The sequence below is a fragment of the Musa acuminata genome, chromosome BXJ2-10 (assembly GCF_036884655.1).
Source record: "Musa acuminata AAA Group cultivar baxijiao chromosome BXJ2-10, Cavendish_Baxijiao_AAA, whole genome shotgun sequence".
Taxonomy (NCBI): Eukaryota; Viridiplantae; Streptophyta; class Magnoliopsida; order Zingiberales; family Musaceae; genus Musa; species Musa acuminata.
This window is the reverse complement of record NC_088347.1, coordinates 35,086,422-35,111,003: the sequence shown is the minus strand read 5'-3', so window position 1 is coordinate 35,111,003 and position 24,582 is coordinate 35,086,422. Positions and strand designations below refer to the sequence as shown.

At 38.1% G+C, this 24,582-nt stretch overlaps 3 protein-coding genes across 6 annotated transcripts; 2 read left to right on the top strand and 1 right to left on the bottom strand.

Annotated features, from left to right (window-relative positions):
• Nucleotides 1-641: 641 nt before the first annotated feature.
• LOC135625385 (sterol 3-beta-glucosyltransferase UGT80B1-like) lies at nt 642-10,146 on the bottom strand. Of its 4 annotated transcripts, none has more exons than XM_065130125.1 (15): nt 9,994-10,146; nt 9,710-9,781; nt 9,536-9,617; nt 9,307-9,449; nt 9,109-9,179; nt 8,311-8,392; nt 5,622-5,723; nt 5,467-5,522; nt 4,229-4,263; nt 3,552-3,771; nt 2,348-2,563; nt 2,190-2,249; nt 2,066-2,105; nt 1,248-1,514; nt 642-1,144 (listed from the first exon to the last, which is right to left on the bottom strand). In XM_065130125.1, exons 1-14 carry the CDS (start codon nt 10,099-10,101, stop codon nt 1,272-1,274), a joined length of 1,530 nt encoding a protein of 509 aa, XP_064986197.1. In that variant the 5' UTR covers nt 10,102-10,146; the 3' UTR covers nt 642-1,144; nt 1,248-1,271. The 4 variants fall into 4 exon arrangements, with proteins under 4 accessions (XP_064986197.1, XP_064986196.1, XP_064986195.1 ...); XM_065130124.1 differs by having other exon boundaries at nt 642-1,201; nt 1,293-1,514; XM_065130123.1 differs by having other exon boundaries at nt 1,293-1,514.
• A 3,963-nt stretch (nt 10,147-14,109) lies between these two features.
• Nucleotides 14,110-19,101, top strand: LOC135625382 (ATP synthase subunit d, mitochondrial-like). Its single transcript, XM_065130119.1, has 5 exons — nt 14,110-14,411; nt 17,080-17,161; nt 18,380-18,444; nt 18,606-18,692; nt 18,798-19,101. The coding sequence occupies exons 1-5, from the start codon at nt 14,238-14,240 to the stop codon at nt 18,897-18,899; spliced, it is 510 nt and encodes a 169-aa protein (XP_064986191.1). The 5' UTR covers nt 14,110-14,237; the 3' UTR covers nt 18,900-19,101.
• A 2,636-nt stretch (nt 19,102-21,737) lies between these two features.
• On the top strand, nt 21,738-24,582 carry LOC135625381 (WRKY transcription factor 28-like). Its single transcript, XM_065130118.1, has 3 exons — nt 21,738-22,093; nt 22,174-22,446; nt 24,254-24,582. The coding sequence occupies exons 1-3, from the start codon at nt 21,837-21,839 to the stop codon at nt 24,423-24,425; spliced, it is 702 nt and encodes a 233-aa protein (XP_064986190.1). The 5' UTR covers nt 21,738-21,836; the 3' UTR covers nt 24,426-24,582.

Sequence of the window (24,582 nt, the reverse complement as noted above, 5' to 3'; positions counted from 1 at the left end):
ATTATAACAGGCTCGATCCATAAGGTGTCTCCAAAACTAATAAGAAAAGTATTATTGTAACTTTTATTGAATGACTTAAGTATTATTCAAATTAAGGGATATCATTTGAAAAAAAAGAAAAAGAAAAGACAGGACTCCTTTTAACAAAAATAAAAAAAGAGAGATTCTTTTTTGAGAAAAAACATCTTGACATTACAATTATTTTACAAGATTTATAATTTTTTTTTAAACTTCAACTACAACTTGCGGATGCCGATTGTTATCATGGACACCGAACCGACCATTGACTTGAAGCTTTTGGATTGTTGAAGTGAGCAAGATGTGTGAGATGATCGACACGAATTTATTGAAATGATGGCTGGCTTATGGTTGCGTATGGGCCGCTATGGGAGAATTAAAGCTGAGTGTTGTCGAACTGATTCAAAGGTTAGTGTCGTCAAATCGAAGGGGATTATTCTATAGATCGAAACAACGTCAACGGAGCGTCGGCGGCCGTAGTCCATTAATATCCGAAGCTGTGATGCATGCATCCACGCGTTGGTTTGCATGTTGTGAAGATAAACTCGTCATAAATCCAAATGAAATCTGTCGCGGAAGATAGTGGCATGAAGTTGTTTGACAGTAGCTATGAAACAAGATAATGACACTGATACCCCCCAACAATTAGGGAAAGAGGTACGAATAGATTTAAAGTAACACGAAAATGCGTGGAGTCACCAACACATCACACTCAGTCATGGCATGAGAACGTGGGAAGTCACGTTTCTCATCTACAAGCCATGTTCTTTAGGAGGGAAATCAATAAATAATAAATATGTTCAATTTCATGTTTTCGTAATAAAAACACCAGCAGTTCTTGTGAAGGCGAGGCACTGCCATGATGCGGTATCAATCACATTTCCCAGCATAACAAGACCTGCATTTGACACACAATGGCCTTACGGTTGCTGCCAAGGGAGGTAAGGCTTTTCGCCTCGATGCATAGTGTGTTATCGGTAGACAGCCAGCCACAAACACCTGTTGCACGTATTTCTAGCATCCGCTGCGAAGATTGAAAGCTCGAAGCCATTAGCACATTCATTCATGTCATATACTTTTGCTGGTATTTTTTGCAGTGATGCAGCCGATTTAGGTCATTCGACACCTAGCAAGGGCAAAGAACCCTTTCCTTGAGAACTTTCAGGGCCTCTTGCAAACCATCCTTGAAACCATAAAAACACTGTTTATAGAAACTAATTCAAAGAAACCTTGATTGTGTGCCTTCTGCAACTTCATTCTAGTTGTTTGCATACCTCGGAGGAGATTCTATCAGCAACTTTAGATGCTTGTGCTTTTATCTCAGGAGATAATGACAATTTTATGGCCCTTGCCAGGCAATCTGCAGCCTGGCTGATGCTTGTAGCATCGTCGTTGTCTGGAAACAGATGCCAACTTCGTAGCGGCTCGGGTGCAACTCCTATCCAGTGAAGCCTCTCTGCCCAATAGAACTGATCCAGTATGAAGGGACAGAGAATCTGCATGGCTATATGATCCATCAGTTAATACAGTTCAAATTCAATAAGTGTGCTTAAACTTTTGATATTTCTCATGACTCGAATCAAGAAGGAAAAAAAAATTAACAAGACCAAGAATCCTTCTGAAATCTTGTGGCCATCATGTTGTGATGTCTGGACTTCCGCCAATTAAAATGCTAGAAGCATAACAGATAACCATAGCGAGATTAGCAAAATTTCAGAATTCAGCATAAAACCACTGAACCAAGGAAATCACATCAAACAGTAGAAATTTTATTTTCTTTAATGGTCATGCTTATGCTTTTAAACTTCATGACCAGTAATGCTGACATACATTATGTCAAGCCAACTAACAATACTTGCCAATCAACATAGATCAGCACAAACTTATTGTTCGGTCAAACCTTCATTTTTTTTTATACTCAAATAGAGCTTCTGCCTAGGAAGAATTAAAAAATGAATCAATTTTGGGGTATGCCTACTAAAAGCCACAAAATTTTGATAAAATAAAGTTGATCAAAAATTTTCAGACATGTTCATACAAATTTAACCTGAGGGATTCCAGCATGTAGTGCTGCAGCAGTTGATCCACTGGCAAAAGAAGATCATACTAGGTGAAGCACATAGTTCCAAGAAAACTCATGTAGAGATCAAATACAACATTCAAATCCTTACCTGCCTCCATGATGAATTGCAACTGCGCATTTAGAGAAGAGCCAGCTATAAGGTATCGAACTGGTCATTTCAAGCCAAAAGAACATTTATGAATCTTAAGATAGAAGTAAAATATTAAGAACAAGTATGGATATTTCAGTCTTCAGAGATTCACAAACCCAGAAAAGCAATAAAGCCGGTCACTGAATAGGAGAGTGCCATGTATATTGCTGGGTGGCGGATTTGCTCTGTTTGATGATTCACAGGCAATTGATTGTATGGCAGCGTCTAATGGTTCATATCCAGATGAGAAGAGGATAAATCTGTGCTCTGTGACATCTAGAACAGCTTTGAGCACCCTAAGAAATGCATGGGGATTTTTAAGAAAGCCCATGCTGTGGAATAAACAAAATCCGTCAAGTGATTAAAAGAGAGACAGAAAGTGGAGTGTTAGTTGCGCAATGAATTGCACAGATAAAAAATATAGTTTAGCAATAGCACGATGCATTTCAAGTAACAAAGTCACACCACAGTTCTTGATCAGCCCTGGCTATTAAGGCGTTTAAGATAAGCTTTCTAGCATATTACAAAAGACATTGCTGAATTGGATGAACCACTGAAATGAAAAAAAGAAAAAGAAATGTACTCTGAAGTAGAAAGAAGAACATTCATGTTACCGTACTCTGTTTGGAAAAATAATAGAAAGCAGCAATTATTCTACTATTCTGACTTTCCATGTCCTTCTTTATCCTAATATATGACTGTCAATGAAAGACAATAAAGATATCTGAAAAAAACTGAGTACATAGCCCAATAAAAGCATTAAATATCAGCTTCATGATTATAAAAGCATAGTCAATCTTTTTTTGCTAAACATGCTGACCAGTAAGTTTATTTTAGATTCTGAAAGGAAATAGAACAAAGAAATTACTTATTATTTTCACCCTGAATTATATCAAGTAACATTTTCAATCAACACTAAAATTACAAAATAAGCAATGACACTGTTCCAAGTCAGAAGGGATATATGATGATCCAGAGCATCTGAGACCATGACCTTGATAGAAAAATGTGAATTTGGAAACAAAGAAGCACTGCCTTCTCTTATGTTTCCCTTTTATTCTTAACTAACAATATGCTTGAATATTATGCAGAACCTGAATCATGAAATTACAGTTTCAGGTTTTGTTTCTATTGTGTTGTTAAATATAGACTAATGGCATTATCATTAAATACAAATCCTATTTACTAGGAACTTGGATATAACAAACAAGCAAATCTCAATATAAAGATTACATAGACATCACATACTCAACTCAAGCAATAATATTATGGCACAGAAATGTTGGTTTAGCAAATTGTAGCACATGGTAAACAAGCTACCTTCCAATAGAACTTAGCCCAATGAATAGTGGTAACTGTGGATGAGAGCTTTTCATTAGGAACTGCTGTATATCAGCATGAATTGTGCACAGTTCGCTCATTCCAGTCATAGAGCCATTAGGACTTGCAGACATTATGTCCCTACATTTGTTACATGAAAATTGCCACTCCAAAGGAAGAAACCAAAAACCGCAAACATGAATATTTAGTGGCCAGTAACCTGTTATGATACTTACATCAGTCCAACTTGAAAATATTAAGCAACAATTATCACACAAATGGAGGAACGAAGAAAAACAATAGACAATGACAACACAATAGAGTGTCGTTGAAATATAATAAAACCACAGGAAAGAAGATTAAACCCTTTGGTCTATTTCTCAAAGCATTCAATGGATACTCCGACAAGTAGGCTGATAACAAGCTGACTGGGAAATTAATAGTTAGATCCTCTTCCGGCGCGTACGTTGAGACTCAGAGGACTACAAACTGGGAGACACTCCTGGTATGGATGCAATGTTGCATTACCCATTTATTGTAAGGTCCAGGTAGATAAAAGATGAGCTAGGTGCTCGCTAAAATTGTCAGGTTATTAGAGTGATAAAATGAACTTAAAAATGTATCGCAAAACTCACAGATTTAAAAGAATCATTTATCATCCAAGCAATTTTCATTACCTGGGCACTCCACAATTTCCTTGCTGAATCCATACCTGCTTAGCATAAGACATTAAAGCGTACAATTTTAGAACAAGATATTCAAGTCTAAATCATGGATTGCTATGCTGGTATATGCAATTTTACTTGCACAACAATGCACGACAAGCTAGTGCTTGTCTGGAGCATGATGGACACATCACAGAGGCACACCATGGAGGCCCATGCTGTGACAACCAAAATCCGGATATACATGGCACAGAGTGAAAGTGTAGCTATTTGCTAAGTAGCAAGTCAAATGTAGTTATGGAAGATTTGGGAGGAAAGGCTCAATATACCCTTGCATTCATCTTTTTTAGAACAGACGAGAAAAACTAGTCATGGCCAAAGGACATTCTGCAAAGCTCCAACAAAGATAGGCCAGCTCGATCAGTACAGATTCAGAAAAAGCAAGGATAATATCTATATTAACCAAAAAGGTGCCATTAAAATACAATTTAGTACTACTTGGATTGCTAATCTGTTGACTTTATTGGAGCTTAAATCTTTCCTGTCTTTGGCTTCACAAATCATCTACGTGTTTCATTTGAAGGAAACTCCGAATCCTTGTTAATCATGGGAAGTTCATAACAGAGATATGTCAGTCGAATCATCAAATCCATTTTGATATCTTCTCATCAAAATTAGATTCGAAAGTCATACAAATAGCACAACTAGAACTTTTCTTCACCTGTCCCTAATCTTTTATTGTCCCAGCTTCAATACAGAGCTAGTAGTCATGGACCTTCAATTGGTTTCCTTAATACATTATTCTCTTTCCTTTTTTCTTGTATGCAATACATGCACCTTGCAGAACATGCAGGTCATACCCATTTTTCAATATTAAAATCACTTTCTTAAGTGGTTGCTAATGAAATGTATTAATAAAAGTCAGTTTTTGGCTGTGTAAAGAATCTCACAAAATGAAGTGAACAACATAATTTGTTCTTGTCTCAAAGAATTGATATTTAGTTTTGGGGGAATAATTCCAAGCATGACATAATACAAAAATGATAAAGAACCTTACATTCTTTGCCATTTGTAGAAGTGCAAAATAAATCTTCCAAGAAACTAAGAATTAAAACAAACAAATATTGACACTGAAAACTCATTGTTCAATTCTAAGCAAGAAAAGGCAAGAGTCATAAAATATATCCTCTTTAATCAGAATGCAGTCTGCAGAAATAGAATCGTAAATTTAATAACAATTAGAATCTTACAGTAATATTGGCGAACCTGCATGCATATGCCACACCGGAAGATTCGTCACCGGATCCTGAAATTCTCGAAAGGTAACTTAAACTTCCTGACCTATCTTAAATGAATAACTAAACTAATGACAAATTTAGTGGATAATGTTGTAGAAATCACTCACCATAAAAGGAATAGGACTCAGCTTTAAGTACTCACTTCTCCATCTCCCCCAATCTTCCGTGAAAAGCGGCCACATCCAGTGGACAACATCCTTCCAATTAACCTATTCACTTTGGGATGAGAATCCACATTCAGGTTCAAAAACAGGTATATTCAATTGGCTAGTACAACACATTATAAACAATTCTGTGTACAAGAGAATTCTACAATTCATGTAAATTACTAGAAAGAATGCAGGATGAAATTCAGTATATTAACCTCACAGTCACTGATAAATACCGAAATAAACTTAATCACAATCAGGTAGCATACTTGGAGCCTGCAGAATATGCAGTTAGCGGGAACCAAAGAGTTGATTCATTTGATAAGCACGAATTCACCATGTATCTAACCAACCCATAAGTTGCTAAACTGACAGCTGCATGGTTGGTTACATGCCATTTGCTAATGGTCTAGTACATGAGGTCCCCACCAATGTGGGATCTCGAGAAGCAGCCTTATTCCTGCCACAAAGAGAGAGTTTCCATGACTTCAATTTTTATCACAGTTTCCATGGCTCAAAGAGATAGCTTTCATGACTCATCCTCTTGCTAGTGTTTTATATCACATTATTAGAACTGTGAATTAGGTTTGTAGAGTAGAGACCAGTAGCATACAATGATACAAATGGTCATCTGTTCTGTCCATTTATAAGTCCCCTGCACAGTCCTACCTTACATATCATGATGATCGACAGCAAGCACATTACAGAAAGCTAGGAGGTTGAGCCATAGCCCTATCATACGGTTAGTCTTTTATGACCTAGATCACCAAGGTTTCAATGGCAGAAACAACTTTGTTGCTTGCAGATGTAAGACTGCATACATTAACCCTTCTTCCTGGATCAACATTGACAGAAGCCTTGTACACTGGGTTGTCTTTTACATTATATAAATATAATAACTTATTAGTCATTATCCCTTATAACTATTAGCATAAACACCATTATGGGATGTTAGTAAAGTAAGCTGGTCGCCTCTATAGATCTTCATACAATGTCGCTATCAGTTTCCTAACCTATCATATTTTCCATATATGTCACCTTAAGGTTCCTAGGCCTACACACAAAATCACTATATTTGTCTTTGACTGGTCTTCTTTTTCAACATACCTAGTATCATATTGGTCCATTTTTATCTAGGTATTAATGTAGGGGTTGAGTGGTGTGGTGTGGTGTGATGTGTGGCAAGCAAAAATAAAGAGTGTGATGAGAGGTGAGTCAAAACAGATTGGGAAAAACAAGTGGTAGCAATGAGGATGCTAACTCATCTTCCCAACCACGACTTGACTAACTTTGATTAGTTTAAATAATGATTTAATAAATCTAAATAAGCAAGTGCAAAATAACTATGTAAATATAATCAAATGAGGTTAGAAAGCTCACTTTGGGTGGAAGGGCCGGAAATGAAGTATAGCAAGAGCTAGTCCTAAACCAAATATAATAAAGAGCTGGATCAATCATATTTTCCAAATTAATACATCACATAAGGCTTGAGGGCAGGGAACATTCCTCTCGTAAACAGCCTTTAACACAAATAAAATGATCTAATTATCTTGGCTTTGGAAGTTGAAATGGTGGTCGAGTGGATGGTGAGGTAGAGGCGGTGGCGTATAAGGTGGTGATTGTCAATGGCGGCTGTGTTGACAGCGATCAATAGCTGATGTGGTTAATGCCTTTGGTGGTGGTGCCGCTGCTATGATGGCGACGATACTGTTATGATGAAGACAAATGAGACGAATCGCGAAAAGCTGGAGGGAATTAAAATAAGATAGGGTAGAGCCTCTCACACTTGAGAACTCTCTCCTCACTTAAACCTCTCATCTAAGGTTCTTACTGGCTACAAGCACTCAATTCTTCATTTCTTTATTCATTCCTTCCAAAATGGGAGGGTTACAATGCTTTTATAAGGATGGATATCCCTTGGATGTGTGACACATACCCTCTTCTGGAAGAGAAGTTGATAGGGATCTATAGGGTGGAGGCAAATGTCCACCCTTAGATAAGTGCTACAAACCTCATTCTAAAAGAGTGGTGGGTAGGGGTCCATAGGACGAGGACAAGAGTCCACCATTGCATAAATATCATATACCCCCTTTTAGAAGAGAGAGGGTTAGGGATTCATAAGATAGAGACATGTGTTCACTTTAAGATCTTCTACCGTGTGCATTTTAAGATGCGTGCATGACATCCCCCTTTGATGATTCCATACAAGCCCAAGCCAAAGCCCAAAACAAATGTGTCTTATGACCAAATCCTACTACAATCTAACAAGAAAATAAAATGTGTAGGATGAGCCCTCCAAAGGCATTTAAGCCCATATGGCTTTGATGTAGCAATCCGAAGCTCTCTGCATCCTCTTGGACTACCGTAATTGTGTGATGGCATTCTAATCCCCATTAGGTGTCCTTTTAATCATCAATACCACATCACGTTATGTGCTTGAAAAAAAGAAGTTACATGAAAACAAACACATGGCAAGATAAGTGAAGTTCCAATATGCCATACAAACTTATGTTGAAGCAAGCTATATGCAATGAAAGGATGACAGAAACATAGATGACCACCACAGAACCATAGCATAGACAACACACAGATCAAAATAGATTACTGCATATAACTATCTCTATTTTGAAGTAATGGCAAGTCATACCGTGTTAGGAGAAGATTCTTGAAAATAATTGTAGAGACATGGGAGCTCTTGCTTGAATCGACGTTCAAATGATGAAGGAGCACTATATTAGCAATGCAAAGAATTATAAAGAGATAGACATGAAAATAAGTTATATAATAAAGAAAATTTTGGCAAAAAATAGGACCTTTAGATATTTGCATAATTGTGCTTGAATTAATTCCAACATAGGCATGAAGGTAAATGTGTACAACAGCAGAATTACACCTTTCATCAAGCACAAACAACAGAAGGCACATTTTTTACTATAAGGCAAATTCCAATCTGTGATAAATTAATAATTACTCTGTCATCGCCCATCACCAAATACATAAAAACAAAATAAAACAAAAATATAAACAAAAGAAACAAAAAGATAAATACAATTAAAAAATGTAACCATGCAGACCTAATATGGCTCAAGAAGATGTAAAGTGGCCTAAAAAGATACAAAAAACAATTAGTACAGGTTAAGATCAGAAAAACACAATGTCACATGCCAACCACAGATACAAATGAAGGAAAAGTGTCAATACTAAAAAGAAGTAACTAGTATAAAATAATTCATACTTATGATGGGCACATGACTAGTCTAGCTTATTCCTTGAGAATTAAAAATAAGAAATCATAAAATTATGTTAATAAGCCAAAAAAAGTCATTAGAGACATTTTTTGCAATAAAATGTTTTAAATGCATGGCATGGATAAACAATATCTTGATTTATAGGGGAGAATGAATGTCAAAAAAAATTACAGAAGCAATAAGCAGAACTTGGATACCTATATGGAACGACATAAGGAGAAGCAATAACACATCGAATTTGAAACATTTCAGCAAGATGCCATCCTTCCTGTATCATCAGGTAACAAAATCAGTCACAAACATCAGAGTTCACAGTTATTTGGGTTCAAAGCTTTTTAAGAAAGTTATTAGAAGAAAACAGACAGGAAATTGATTTTTCCAAATACAAGAGGTACCAATGCAAAGAAATTTATCACAATAAAATCATCCTTCATGCTTGGATAATCTCCAAGAACTCTTTCAACCACAGAGAGACACTGTTGCCTGTGCTCTGCCTGAATCCTCTTTTTGTGCACGGAAAACGGCATCTGCTCAGAACCTACATAGGGGCAAAGAAATAAGTCAGCACCCGGAAAGTTTTAAGGAACATGAGAAAGTAGAACTCCAGGACACTTCAGATGTTACCAAATTGATGAACCGAAAGTACAGGGGGTGAGGACACTGGGATGTAGGCGACATTCTTAGCTGCCAGATGTTCGCTTAAACTCTGCAATGGTAGCAAATATCATAATAACAGAAAAACATTCCAAAGGTCATCAGTCGAGTAATCAGAAGGAACTACATCCTTTTGGTACAGACCTGATGAGCAAGATGGGTAATCAACACAACATGATACTGTTGTTGGTCACAAGCAAAAGCGGCAGCGATCGCCTAAGTATATACAAAAGATGCTACATTAGATGTCATTCGAGTTTCCTAAAAATGAGAAGATGGTGGCCAGCGTGTTACTAATATCCAGCAACCAATGAAATTAATATCACTAATATCCCACTCCTCGCTTATCCAACCCAAGCTTGCAACTTCTAGGGTTCTAAATCGAATTCTATTTCACTGAAATAGGTACGGAAGAGATTGAGAGTTACGGCGATGGGAAAGACGTCGCCTCTGGTACCGAACGCCATAAAAATGGCTCGAGGCCTGCGATCCTCAGCCATTTCTTCCTCGCCCTCGCCCACGTCGCCCCGCTTCATCCGCTTGAGAAGCTCCTACCGCCGCTTCGCTTTGGCTCGGTTTAATTTGACGGCCGGTAAAATCATTATAACGGCTGCTCCTACGATTCCCTTCACACGAAATAACAGTTGTTAGGATCCGTTATTTACCGGTCATGTTTTAAATTTTGAATTCCGATATGACGTGGCATAATATGAAATCAATATTATAATATTGTTTCATGATTAATATATATAAAACCAATGCAAAGTAAATTACAAATTCACATAGTAGTAAATCTAATATAAATCTAAGACATAGTATTACAATTAAAAATTTATATTGATATCTCCATAGTTATTAAAGTAAAATATGTATGCTAGTTTATTCTAATGACGTTAATTTTACTAACGAAAATATAAAAAAATAATAAAAATATAATTATAATATTTCAGTTAGTGATGTCGAATGGCGACGATGCTAGCGTCGATGCCGACGTAGTTGTTGAGTGGCCATTTTACCGCTCTACATATGCATGTGACGCTCCATCACTGCAAAAATAAAGTCTGTTGTCAAAGCTATCGCAGAAATACGTCACATGTCGAAGCAGATTCGGAGATGCATGCCCCACTCGCTGATACCAACATCGTGCCCCTTGTCACCAGCCTCCTTAACCACCACTACCACTTGTCCACAACCAAGGCTCGAAGAATATCATCGTTGCCCTCCTCGACCTCTCTATCTCCACTCGCAAGACACTTATGTGCACCATGAGCATTCTCAACACCCTCATCATAACCCTCCGCCTCCTCTCTCTTGTTATCGCAACCGTACTGCTCCATCATCGAATCAAATAAGCCTCTCATTACCACCCTCATGGACCTCATCAACACCCTCAGCGTGCTAATTAGGTTTATCAAGGACGTACTCAAAGCCTTCTTCACCGTCACCTTCACTTAATCGCACCGCCCCTCTTCATGCTGGTGATGAAGGACGAGTAGAAGGGGATGGTAGAGGACGTGACAAGATGCGATGAGAGCATGGAGGCGTTCTAGAATGGTTGGGGAGAGAGGGAGGGTAAGGAAAAAGGTTACGGTTGCGTTGCTGGATCTAGTAAAGAGTAGCAGAGATAGTGGTGGGGGACCTCAAGGAGGCGGAGGCGATCGTGAGAACTATGGCCAACAGTGATAGTGGGGTGAGCGAGAGGGGGAAGAGCAAGGCGAGGTGTTATCGAAGGTTCTGGAGAGCAGACGAGGGAGTCAACCGTAGGATCTTGACGATTCCGAGACCAACACCAATGACACCATACTGCAAATGCTATTTTATGACGGAGTCACAGACCGCTCTTTTGCTTTGCATTTGTCATGTTATCACTAATTGTTATTATCAATTAGAACGTTAAAATTATCTTTTTATCATTTGTTTTCGTATTTTTGTTGGTAAAATCGATGATGTTAGGATAAATAAACCTAAAGATTTTTCCTTTATAACTATAGGAATATCAATATAATTTTTAAAAATACAAGGATCAAAATATTAAGGTAGCCAAGTATAGAAATAATACGTAATTACCCGCGTAGTACCATTGCCAAATCGGTATTTCGTTCCGTGTCCAAAGAATCCTAAGATCCACTGCGACACTTCCTACCTCCGTTTTCCCTCCTCTTTGGGGCAGCCGAGGCCAGCGCCGCTTTAACCTCTTCGTCCCCTCCATTGTCCGCTCCAGCCTCTCGCCGTTGCACCGGATTAGCCTCGCCGGCGTGCCGCTTCGTCCTTGCCGTTCCGCCTCAACATTATTGATGGTGACCTCGCTTTCATTCGAACTTCTCATTTTGCGCCTTCTTGAATCTTGAATGCATATAATAACCGTATGATTCTTGATCGTTAGTGTTTTGATTTATTCCTCGTTCAACTTCGTTGGCCTTCGGCTCGAAGCATCCACCATTAATGGTGTGCTGCTCAACCTCACTGCCATGGCTTCGCCCCGCATTCTTGGTGGTGAACCCCTCGCCATTTGAATTGTCAATTTTTTTGCTTCTTCGTGAATCTTGATTAATATGTTATCCCCAAACCATATTGAATTTTAGGGTTCTTATGATTGCATACATGTTCACTTGTGTTGTCTTCAACTCGAAGAATAAATGTTTTATTTGAATAGAATCGTGGCCTCAACTTCCCAAATAGGACAAGAGTTTAACTCAAGAGGTGCGTGTGAATTTGTGTATGTTTGTGCATGAACAATAAAAGAAAGTTTTGTTAATATAAGTTGCTAATCACCTAACTTTAACACTAGTAAGTTGCTTTCTATCTCAAATGGTTTTGTAGATGTTTGCACAAGTATAAAATGGAGCCAAGAAAGTCATTTGCTTCGGTCACCTTAGGGGAGGAACTATTCAATTTTTCACATGTATTATGTGGTGACTTCTATGATTATGTTAAGTTAATTTGAATGGTCATTGAGCAATGTACTGAAGCAAGACCAAGAATTTTGCTCTTTGGAGTGACTGCTTCAGTAGTGAGAGGACAACTGTATCTCTAAATAAAGTTACATTAACAAGCATATGAAGTAGTGTACTAGCAAGTAACTGAATTGCTTTTTGAAGTTCATACTATACTTGTGTTGAGAATGTGTGAAGGTTTTGAGCTCCCAGCTTGTTGGTTTGTCATTGTATTTTAATGAATGTCAAGACAAACTAATATATCATGATGTGTAACTTTTTAAAATTTTCGGATACTTGCTTGATGTGTTTATATTCATACCAATAACTGTTCATATGTAACTCAACAGGATGACAAGAGAATTACCCCTGCTAGAGGAAATATGACAAAATTGTCTTCAGCTAGCAGTTTGGAATGCCGCTGCTGCTGCTGCTGCTTCTGCTCTAAAATACTACTTATATTACGATACATGCATGTGGTCAAAGTTTTTCATGTTAGAATTTCTTCTTCATAGTTGATATTTGTTAAGCTGACTGATATTTGCATCATTGAAGCAAAGTAAATTACCATCAGGATCCACCTTGATGCATTTGGACGATAGCTATGAATGGTTGTCCATCTTCTGGTCATAATTAGATTGCCAATCTAAATAACTAATACAGTTTTTATATATGATCTAACATTCTTATCTATGAGAATCTTTACAATGTAGCATTTATCTAGTCCAACTGTTGTGCTTCTAGTTATTGTTGAACCTTTCCATACTTCAGGTGAAATATCTGGAACTATAACTGCACCACTCGATTTGATGAAGATGAGATTAATGGTTCAGGTAACAAGTTCTGCATGTCTTGTTTCTGTGTACAAGATCCATGTCTGAATGTTTCAGCAAACCAGTACAAGGGGCCTTTTAGGCTGTGCTCAAGTAATTATGAGAGAAGAAGGGCCCAGCCACTTTCTTAATGGTCTGATTGTTTCTGTGTTTTCTGCCTGAATCATTTTTACCAGACTGCATCTTCTCATATTATGCTAGCAATGAAGAAGTGATAGAAAATTACTGATTTCTGCGCTGCCATGTGTAGATCTTGCATGGTAATCTTTAGTAGAATCGATTTACTCTGCAAGTTATATTTTAGAATCCAACTATTTTAGAAGATGGTCAACTATTGAGAGTTATATTTCAAATGCATCAAGATATATCTTGTTTGGTGAATCTTATATGGATAATTTTTAATCTCTGAATTCTTTGGTGAGTAACGATCTTGTTTCATTTTCATAATATATGTCACTATTTATTTATTTTTGTTTTGGAGTTTGATTTTCTAGATTATAAATTTTAATAAATTGGTCTTGTTGAAGGGAAATTTTTTATCAATCATTGGCAACGCTATACACGCAGGGACTAGCCTTCGTCTATGGTGTGGGTCCCGCACTGCCCCACCTCGTCCACCAATGGTAAGAGGGGTAGCTAATCTGGTAACGGACTGAACGGGAAAGAAGACTAATGCTCTGCTGATTTTTCTATATCTCCTCCTGATGGACGGATGAATATTGGCGTTGATGATTTATTTCCGACCGTCCGATCATCTAATAGCTAAACATTCTGGGTGATCTTATTCTCCTATTTTTAGAGAAAGGCCGCCGTCTCATTGGCTTCCACTTCCCCATTTGCGATCGGTGTCAAGGGCGATAAAGGAGAGCCGGCGGCGCCTTGGGTGAGAGACAGAGGAGGGCGAAGATGAGCGGAAACGGGGTGAAGAAGGTGGCGGAAGTGGCCGCAAAGGCGACTAAGTCGATCGATTGGGACGGCATGGCGAAGGCCCTCGTCTCCGACGAGGCCCGCAAGGAGTTCGCCAACCTCCGCCGCGCCTTCGACGAGGTCAACAGCCAACTCCAGACCAAATTCTCCCAGGTACAGGATTCCCTCTCCCCCGAATCCCATTCCAGCCCGAGTGCGGCCGGATCTAGGTTTTCTTCTTGTTCTTTTTTTTTTTCCTTTCTTCAATCTGCCATGTTCTTCTGGTCTTGCTCTATTTTCCTGTTTCTGATGCTTTTAAGAGATGTTTAACGGTAAGATCTTTAGGTTGATTGATTGGATCATGGCCCCGATCTAGACTATCTGACTTTTTAGATTTCTGCCATATTGATAAAGGGCTTTTAATCTAATGTGATATGTAACCAATGCGAACAAAATAACAAGAAATTGGAGACGCCGAGATCGTTGCCGCAATTTGTTCTTTCTCATATCCTTAATTTCTTAAAAAAGAAAAGTCTTTATCTTCTTTTCGTTTTTTCCTTTCAAGCATTGTTGTCTTAACATAGATTTTTTTCCCTAATGAAGTTGTTGTTCACCGATTAATTTAAAACAGATCTGCAAAAGAACAGCAGTTTTAAGTCTCTTGAATGACGTGTGCATTCTTATTTAATCTCATGCCTTTCACTACTTGAATGTCTATTTTAGAAACAGTTGGTGAACACGTTATGGAGGACTAAAGTTTGAAAAAACATGGTTCAGAATATTTAACACAGATAGTTGAACAGGTCTAAAGGCTTCTCGCAATACATATCTGACGGAACTATGGAATTTGATCTGTATAATGAGGTGAATCTATTTCATGAAGTACCTAAACTTATTGCATTCATGCTTCCCAAAGGATCATGTTTGGAAAGTTTATGATTCCAAGTGTTTCAAACATTCTAAAAATTCTTCCTGATAGCAGAGCACCAAAGACCCTAACTATAGTGTAATATATGTTTCTTTACCAGGTTTCTGGGATTTTACCTCTAGAACTAGATGCCTCTGTAATTTATATTTCTTTTCTAGTGTAATACAATAATGAACAATAAGTTATAGCTCTTGTTGAGGATAAATAACTAAAAAATCATTTAGGATGAGATGGATGTGACTAAAAGAGCTGTGGTGTTAGACTAGGTGAGCAAATTGTGATTCGTAGTGCCAAGATATGTAGGTCTAAGAAAAATTTATTAGAAATTTTAAGATTGATTTATTGCTCTTAATTTGACTAGTGATGTTGCCCTCAAATGGTAGGAAAAGAGTTGTATAGCCAAACCCAGATAGTTGAGATATTACAGTTTTCATTGTTGTATTTACAGAGAGATACAATGACAAACATAAATGATGGTAAGCACACTCTTAGCATTCTTGATAATGTTATCTGCAATGTTTGTCCCTTGTGATTCCATAAATTAAATTATTGATTGTTCTTTGTGATCCATAGAATTTGAGTTTCTTGGTACTGTTGGAGAAGTAGATCATTATATTTGCCAAATATTTTAATAATTGGAGGTAAGTCTCTTTCACTTGACATTGCTTTGCTAGCTTTATAGTTCATAAATATATATATATATATATATATATATATATATATATATGGGAGGGCTTTAGTGAATTGAATTGGATGGTGGGCGGGCTTACCATATGTATGTATGTAGAGAGAGAGAGAGAGAGAGAGAGAGAGAGAGAGAGGAGGGTCAGGTGCAGCAAGTGAGAGAGAGGGGCATGGGCAGGCTTATAGTGAACTGAATTGGGTGGTGGGCTTACCATCCAGTTTAAGCCTATTGTAGGCCAAGTTCACAGGGGTTACCGATGGGTAACAAGCGGTGAACCTTGTACCAGAACCAGATTGTGCTAAAAGGGGTGGTCTGCATCCTGCTTCACTTTTGGACACCCAGCTGGTATTTACTGGGCCAGGCAAAAGTGCAGTCCTTTATCTGATATTTAATATTTTCTATTATTCTGTGAGGCCATATTGCTGATCATTGTTGAATCAAGGAACTCTGTTATCTTTTTTACTTTTCTGGCACCACCCAACGTATAGATTGAGGTTTAAACCAATCACCATTCATATATGTAGTCTTAAACTGCTGCTTTATACATGTAGCCTTTCATCCAAATGTGAAGATTAAGTTTCGGATGTTGTTGCACCAATGTAAGTTTCTTCATGTAAGTTCTTGAAAGTTGTCTTGTTCTGAAGAAATGCACATCAGTCCAAGGATTGCCAAGCCAATGTGTTTTACATGCTTGTGGGCTTGATACATCTTGCACACCGTTCCATAATGTGTCACCTCTGGTCTGACCATTTTCAGAAAAAAATGTACTTATGTGCATACTAGACATTTTACATGGACAATTTACACCGTGCCTGTAAATTTTATGCGATAACTAGTGTGAATATGATTTGCATCATTCTTGCATGCATTTGTTGTATAAGGTTGTACATAATTTGGGTTCATTATTTGTACATCATGATTATTGCCCATGACTAGATTGTTAGATTTACTTATTACCTCTTCCTTTGTCATGAGATCTTCTTTTAGTTAATTCTGTTTATATTTTGAATTTTAGGTTGAATGATCAATTGTTGTTTGGGTTTATCTTGGCATGTAATATGATGGTACTGACATCATGGCTGGTTATATGTTTGTGACCTTTTGCCCATGTTTTCAGTCTGTGATCTCGTTAGAAACAACACATCCTCTTTGATTGTATATGTTTATTATTTTATCTTTCAACGAATGAGGGAATAATAAATACTTTTTTTGTCTTTTGTGAATCACAGGAACCTGAACCTATTGACTGGGAATATTACAGGAAAGGAATTGGGTCGCGCTTGGTGGATATGTATAAAGAGGCTTATGAAAGTGAGTCCCATAGCCTGATAACCTTCGTCCAAAGTTGAAAGATTTCATTATTATCTCATTGAATGGAGGCTTTCTTATGTCAATGTGTACATGAATTATGATTTTAGAAATGTCTGAGTCAGTAGCAAGTTGTGAACCATTCTTCAGTTAAGAATCTGCTGATTCTGCTCGCATAAGTAGCACGGCATATCTTCCTGAGCTTTTATGCAGTGAATTTTTATTGGATAGGATTTATGCTGAATATATTAAGAGTAGAGTGCGTTCAATAATTTTGATTGAATAAGAAGATTGAAGCCAGTGTATATATTATTAGAGTGATTGAATTGAAATTTTCTTCAATAAAGATCTTACATCCAGTTGACAGTTAAAGGCAATAATGTGAATATGGTGAACAAATATTTTTATATAATTTTGTGATGGCTTCCCATTTTATATTTGTTTCTTCTTGCTGAGATTCAAGGTTTATCTATAATTTCTAAAACCGGAGGCAGTTTATTTTATAATAACTTCTTTTATTGCGTGTATGAAAGTTTTAGTTTTATTTTTATTTAAGTTTGAAAACTCATTTGTTAGTCACAAGCTGATCAAATAAGCCTTTATATCTGCCATCTGGTTAGTATTAATGCAAAAGTTCTCATTATGTTATATAGCAACCATATATTGTGCCACAAATAAATGCAATCTAATGTGATTGATCATCTTCTCATTTATGAACTTACTGCATCTGCAGATAGGGCTTGATGACATACCTTTTTCAGTTCTCTTCTGTAATCATAATAGATCTATTTTGCCAAATGTTTGTGTGCCTGGATTTCATTTCCAACTTTTTTTTCCAAAGAGATCATATCGTACACAAGCTATTTATGTCTTGGGTAATTTAAAAGAAGAATTAGCTAGTTTTCAATCTCTTTTTTGTTTCAATCACTTGGCTGAGATGTGAATGCACTCAGTTGATGATCTGAACTCTTGTTCCTTTATTTGTTAGTGTGCTTCACTACAACATTGATGGCAACTCATAAAGTCTCAACTATTTATGGTCTGATACACGGATGATATGACAAAAATTTAGGAAATTGGTTATCTAAACTCTTAATGGAAACATGTGGATTAAGGAAATAGATGCTTACCGTATCATTTTTCGTGATGCATTCTTTTTGTCTGGCATCTTTTCCATCACTTAACAAGTACACTGAGTCACATAGAGTTCTTCATTTGCAGGCATAGAGATCCCCAAGTATGTTGACACGGTGACTCCTGAATACAAGCCCAAATTTGATGCCTTGGTGAGAGATATCTATCATATTGATCCTTTTGTTCTTTCTTCTGTTGTGTTCTAATCCACGAACTGTGTGAATTTTTGGGTTTTCATGAAGAATTTGTGGAGTAACACAGCCCTTGGATATTTTTTATTTTGATATGTGATCTTCCTTTGAGTTATGTGCAGCTGGTTGAGTTAAAAGAAGCAGAAAAACAATCATTGAAGGAATCAGCACGATTGGAGAAAGAAATAGCTGAAGTTCAGGAGATGAAGGTGAGGACCAGCATTTCCCCAGAGTCATTTACCACAGATGTGTTTCTGCTATATAGGTAATGTTATCTTTATTGATTGTATTTATAACACTTGTTATGGTTGCAGAAAAAAATAAGCACAATGACAGCTGATGAGTATTTTGAGAACCATCCTGAGCTCAAGCAGAAGTTTGATGATGAAATTCGAAATGATAATTGGGGATATTGATGTCAGGGAGGTTTCCTTCAGTTGCTGGGAACGTCATGGGAATTTTAATAAATATATCTTGGTGCCCTGTACATTGGAATGGAACCAATGTGAGCAGGTGATATGTTTTTTGTCCTTGAAATTGGAAATTTCTCATTGATGTTGTACTTTCATCCTACTCTTTGGGATCTCGGTTTAATAATTGCCTTCATTTTGTTGGTCATTAGCCAATAACTTTGTTCGATGGTTCTCTTTAGACAAATGGGATCATCTGCCCACAAGCATGGTGAGCTATTATTCTCTCTTGTCTAATATTTGCCCACCTTGATGAACAAAAAAAGTTCATATACTTGCATGGGTAGACAAACCATTGTAGGGTGTTTGCTGTGTTGGGGCTTTTAGAAACTGCATTTATGATACCAAATTCGCTCAGATTGCCTCGAGTGCTCGAATGGACATCAATTCTTTAGGGTGCCAACTTACCGTGTTTTCAAAGTTGTTATTTTTAGTTTTATATTGGTAGCTCTCTCTTGATTTATATATCTGCAATCAAGTTTTCATGCTCTGCAACAATATCAGAAAAATTGGTTTGCGTTCAGGTTTTTGACACTGATTGATCGAAACGGGGTTGTTAGTTTTTAAGATACTGTCTGCGAACATATTTGTGTAATTCATACCATTGGAAACTTGTCTCTTTTCGTCTGCTTCTGTCGTGGTAGTTTGAATAATGTCATTTGGTCAGTTGAAGTGTTATGGTATGCTTATTTAAGATGCTTTGGTAATCATTTATTTCTGTATAAAGGTCATGCTGTCTTCATGTGCATACTCTCTAGATTACATTACTACTTGTCCTCCTGTGAGAAAGGGATATGATTTTTCTAATAACTTATGAGACTGTTGTTGCCTTTGGTGTATTCTCCTCCGAGAAACCCGATAAAAGATGAGAGGTTTCTAATCGTTTGCTCTTTCCTCGAGAATAAGGTCGTGTATTGAGAAGCGAGTACATCATGCGCTCCTCACCGACAGAGACCTCATTCCTTGGGCTCCCACCCGCTACTAGGAGGATATGCGAATCCATGGACTACTCTCCTAATGACGATGGAGGCGACCGTGAAAGGACCGGTGGTTTCATGGCCGGGTCTCAGGATAATCAAATCTGATCCGCCTTCACCCTGATTAACGGTTGAAAAAGGGTCGATGGGACGTGTAATCATTCCAAGGGACAAGAAATGATTGAGGTGTTCCACTCCCCTCATCACCTCCGTGTCACATTCCTGGCGCCCTTTTATCCTTTTATCCCTTGTGGCTTCTGCCAGTCTCCCACCCAACCCAGGATCTACGCGGGTACAGAGTTGGTCTTAGGATGCCTGTTACATCGTTCGTTCGGGAGCCGAATGTGTTGCCCCCGTGGCGTCTTTTGTCCATGGATTTTGTTGGGGTGAAATTTCTGCCCATCTGCTGCTCCTTTTAGATCCGCGATGATGGAGCCTCTCACGAGAATACTATTTTGAATCGATCTGAAATCATAGTTGATCGATTTGGAGCGAATGAAAAAGAATAAAAATAATTTCATTCTAGCAAATCAAAAAAGCTGGAGATGGTTTTCAAGAAGCTTGCTTCGACGACTAGGAATCATTTTGGGGCTCATCGACCGAGGCAAAAGTGCAGCTCACATGTCGGTACTCATTAGGGAGACGGGTGACGGGAGTTTTGTGGGAGATGATGGAGCTCATCAACCAAGGCATAATAAAGCGAGTGGAATTTGAGCTCACATCAATGATGCTGCTTTCATCGCCGGTGGAGATTTGCACCACAAGATCTTCACCATCATTGCCTTCGTATATAGGCCGTGCAAAAGGCAACCCCTACCTGAGTGCACATCTACGTATCACATGTGCGCGTCCCCTTCTCTCTCTTTTAACCGTCTTCTCATCTAAAAAGCCTGAAACCATTCAAATCATTGCCTGATCCATTTCTATTGCATTATTTCTCCTCCCCCACCCTAATTACTCTTTTTTGTATTTGTTACATGTTTTATGTATGTTCCCTAGAAATTTGATCGTATATTCATAAACTGTAAAATCAATACACGAGTATCCTATCAATTATTTTCATAATACATATATTAATATGATCGTCTACTAATCATAATTTCATTGGTGATGTTAATCGTTTTCAAAATTAAAAAAATTATTATTATATCAAATAATATATATGATGCTCACGTTAATTCAAACAATATAGTTGATATCTTTTTTTTTTTCCCTCATCATTTATTGCAATAATGTTATAGTTTCTATTTTTGTATGAATTAGTTGTAAAAATACCATTAAAATTGTATGTATTAATCTCATTGTTTTTGTGTGCTAAACAACTTCTTTTTTTTTTTCTGAGGCTAGCTAAAAGAATAATGATAATGAATTAATAATTCATCTGATGTCATGGAATGTCAACCATGATTCCTGGCTCCGGCAAGACTGCACTCCTTGGCTTCATTTCATGAAGGATGAGAATGAGACCACAATTCATAATCCTTCTTCGTGGTATCCTCAATCATCTTCATCGTCTTAAAAGGTGTGTGTTTAAAGCGCCAGAAAAGAAACTCCGAATCCAAGGCGAAGATGGTGTTAGGTAGATGTTGGCCGTATCAGCACACAACGTAGAGCTGCGAGATCCAGTTACTGTTCCTCACCTGCGCTATGTGGTTTCATCAGTCCCGAGGGTTCCATCTCTCCTTCTTTTAGGGTTCGTCACACTGTTGAGCCGTGCTCATGAACAGTTCCCGGATTCCGCAGGGCTTGCATGCGAGCGACATCCCCGAGTCGCATACATATACACATGTCATCGGTATTGGCTACCTTCCGCAGACTCCAAAAAGGTCTTTGTTCTTCTCATGGCTTGTCATACCTTACACCACATTCCCTTGTCCCTTGCGAGGTAGGAAGGGATCAGGAGGAGATGTTTCAACCTGCCACTGCCCGTGGAGTGCTGCCGAACCAAGGTTGGGTGGGCAGTCCAGAGATCATGGTGACTTCCCACATGGGCTTCGACCTCCGTGCATCACCTCCCCCCCCTCTCCTCGGCTCTCCTTGCTTTGCTGGTGGTGGTGGCGTTGCTGCTTCGCATCCGAGGGGAAACCTCCTTCCCTTCCCTACAAAACATGGAGATGGCAATCGCCCAGCTCAACTCGGAGCTTCCTCCTCGAGTAATGTACGGTAAGAACTCCTGAGAAGTAGAATTAGTGTTCTTCGTTTAGCATCTCTCTCGTGCTAGGGTTTTCTTTCTGCCTGATTAGGCCATGGCCTGAAGAGGATGCATCGAACAAGAAGGAACTATTAGCTGGAAACAAGAAGAAGAAGAAGAAGAAAAAGAACAGTTTTGTAGGCAATGAGAACATGGTCAGCAATCTATCAATCGGTGCTACAAGGAAGAAGAAGCTGAAGGTGAGGAAGAAGCTGAGGGAACCAAGGTTTTGTTTCAAGACAATGAGCGATGTGGATGTGCTAGATGATGGTTACAAGTGGAGGAAGTATGGGCAGAAGGTTGTCAAGGACACCCAACACCCAAGGTACATATGCATGCTCATATAAACGCATACCTTGCTCTCTTTTTTCTCCTGTTTCTCTTCTCTCTCACATCTGGTGGAAATCCTGAGTGGCTTAACCCTGACAACAACAAAGTTCATTTCTTATCTACGAATAGTATCTTTACTTCTTAATCTGTGCATTTCTAGTCTATCGAAGCAGTACAAGATTAATCTTGTGTTGCTTTAGTCTAACCATTTGGACATTTAACTTCTTGGAAGTAACTTAGAACTGCACCAACAGTGTTCCTCAGACAGATGACAAAATTAATGAGGCCTTATTCAATAAAGTAAAACTACATGTAGATTCCTATTAATTCATTGTTGGTGAGGAATCAAATTTGCAATTAGTTCGGTTGTCTCTGTCAATATGTCAATCTGCAACCATTAGTAGCCAAAATTTAGAGACTGCTCACCTTTTTCTTTGCTTGAAAGAAGCAGCAATGAGCCCTATTCCAACTTGAATGAATTAAACCATGTCAAGATGTTGAACACAATAATAAAGATTGTGTTTTTACTTTTGTCTTTCTCAAAATCAAACAAGAAGCTAAAAAATTAATGAGTAACTGGTTCCATGATTTAGACTATTTTTAAACCACTAAAGATTGTTATTTTATGTTATAATGCTCAGGAAAAGATTAGCATGATATGTGAAAATGGTAATGGTTAATGACTAAACCTTGATATTATTCTCTTGTCTTCTCTTGACTGATTGCCCTTTTTCTTAGGTTCTGTTGAAATGAATTATGGGATCCACTCTTTTCCCTCTACAGCAAGCTTCATAATTACACACAATAGGGTAATGATTTGTGCATATATATACATCATATTCAATATTTTTTGGTGGTTTTTTTTTTTGGCATACATTAATCATTAAAGTCGAAGTCAAAGAATCACTTGTATCATTAAAGTGATGTGGTCAGTTAATAGTTCCCTCTAAAACTGTAATAGAAACATTAAGTATGATAGGCTAATTAATGTACTTTGGTGAGTAACAGAGTTTGGTGATTGAAAGCTCAACAAAAGGCAAGTTCATCATTTTGATATAATTGTCAATATCAAACGAACACTGACATATCTTCTGAAACAATTTCATGTCCATGACTTCATGCCAATAATGACTTCTTATTTGCTAGATTGTTTGACTGCTCCTTTATCATGTCAGCTTTCTGCAGCCCTTCCAAACAAAGTGACATCCTTTACCCTATCCACCTTTCACAAGAGTACATAAGAGTTATGCAGGACTGAGAGAACCCTTTCCAAGATTAAACAAGTTTAAGCTGCAATTAAAAGCCAGTAAGTAAAAAGAGTCATGTGATGTTTTGCCATGAACTTAAAGCTTGGGATCAGAAGGAATGATGATGACCCTCATTGTCCGCATGTCATTTGGTTAACCAACATGGAATCTTTGCTTTCATCATTGTTGGCTGCTGCTTCCCACAGCTTAACTAACCATGCAGTTAATTCAGCATGGAATCTCCATGTTCTTGAGGTGATAGGCTTCTCCATCACATGATCGAGTTGGTGCGAAGAAGAGTTCATGGCATTGCAATGATGCCTCCTTCTACCTTGTGGCCCCAACTGGTGTTGGCAATCGAATGTGCTCTCGTTATAGGAATGGCTGGGATCGATAATTCGCGAATCTTGCGTTCAAAAGGACGAGGTGGAAGATGAACAAAAGTGCATTGCCGTGACCCGATCCACAATCCATGCAATTATTACCGTCTCCTTTGATGGTGTGAAGGTTTCAGTGAGGTGAAGGTACCATTGACGATGATTTGTTCATCTGCAGGAGCTACTACCGGTGTACGCAGGGCGATTGCCGTGTGAAGAAGCGGATCGAGCGGCTGGCGGAGGACCCGAGGATGGTGATCACTACGTACGAGGGCAGGCATGCACACTCTCCCTCGCACCACGAGGAGGAGTCCCAGGCTTCTTCCAAGCTCAACCTGTTCTGGCAGTGACCGTGTACATACATAGCATTGATGCGTCGAGTGAATGGCTAGAAACATATGCGCTTATCTTTCTCGTGTGTTGGAACTCATGATCTGCTATGATGGATACCGTGATTCAAGTATTTGAAGCTGATATAACCTTGAAATCTCTTGATGGGTGCTAAAA

What these genes read in the sequence shown, in the direction of transcription:
- LOC135625381 (XM_065130118.1), top strand. Translation starts at nt 21,837, where the DNA reads ATGTTTCAACCTGCCACTGCCCGTGGAGTGCTGCCGAACCAAGGTTGG. An exon ending in TCCTCCTCGAGTAATGTACG is followed by an intron (nt 22,094 to 22,173) that starts GTAAGAACTCCT and finishes CTGCCTGATTAG; the next exon opens with GCCATGGCCTGAAGAGGATG. An exon ending in AAGGACACCCAACACCCAAG is followed by an intron (nt 22,447 to 24,253) that starts GTACATATGCAT and finishes GTTCATCTGCAG; the next exon opens with GAGCTACTACCGGTGTACGC.
- LOC135625385 (XM_065130123.1), bottom strand. Translation starts at nt 10,101, where the DNA reads ATGAAGCGGGGCGACGTGGGCGAGGGCGAGGAAGAAATGGCTGAGGAT. An exon ending in GGGCTAAGTTCTATTGGAAG is followed by an intron (nt 2,564 to 3,551) that starts GTAGCTTGTTTA and finishes TTTATTCCACAG; the next exon opens with CATGGGCTTTCTTAAAAATC. An exon ending in GCAATTCATCATGGAGGCAG is followed by an intron (nt 2,106 to 2,189) that starts GTAAGGATTTGA and finishes TTCTTTTGCCAG; the next exon opens with TGGATCAACTGCTGCAGCAC.
- LOC135625382 (XM_065130119.1), top strand. Translation starts at nt 14,238, where the DNA reads ATGAGCGGAAACGGGGTGAAGAAGGTGGCGGAAGTGGCCGCAAAGGCG. An exon ending in AGCCCAAATTTGATGCCTTG is followed by an intron (nt 18,445 to 18,605) that starts GTGAGAGATATC and finishes AGTTATGTGCAG; the next exon opens with CTGGTTGAGTTAAAAGAAGC. An exon ending in CTGAAGTTCAGGAGATGAAG is followed by an intron (nt 18,693 to 18,797) that starts GTGAGGACCAGC and finishes TTATGGTTGCAG; the next exon opens with AAAAAAATAAGCACAATGAC.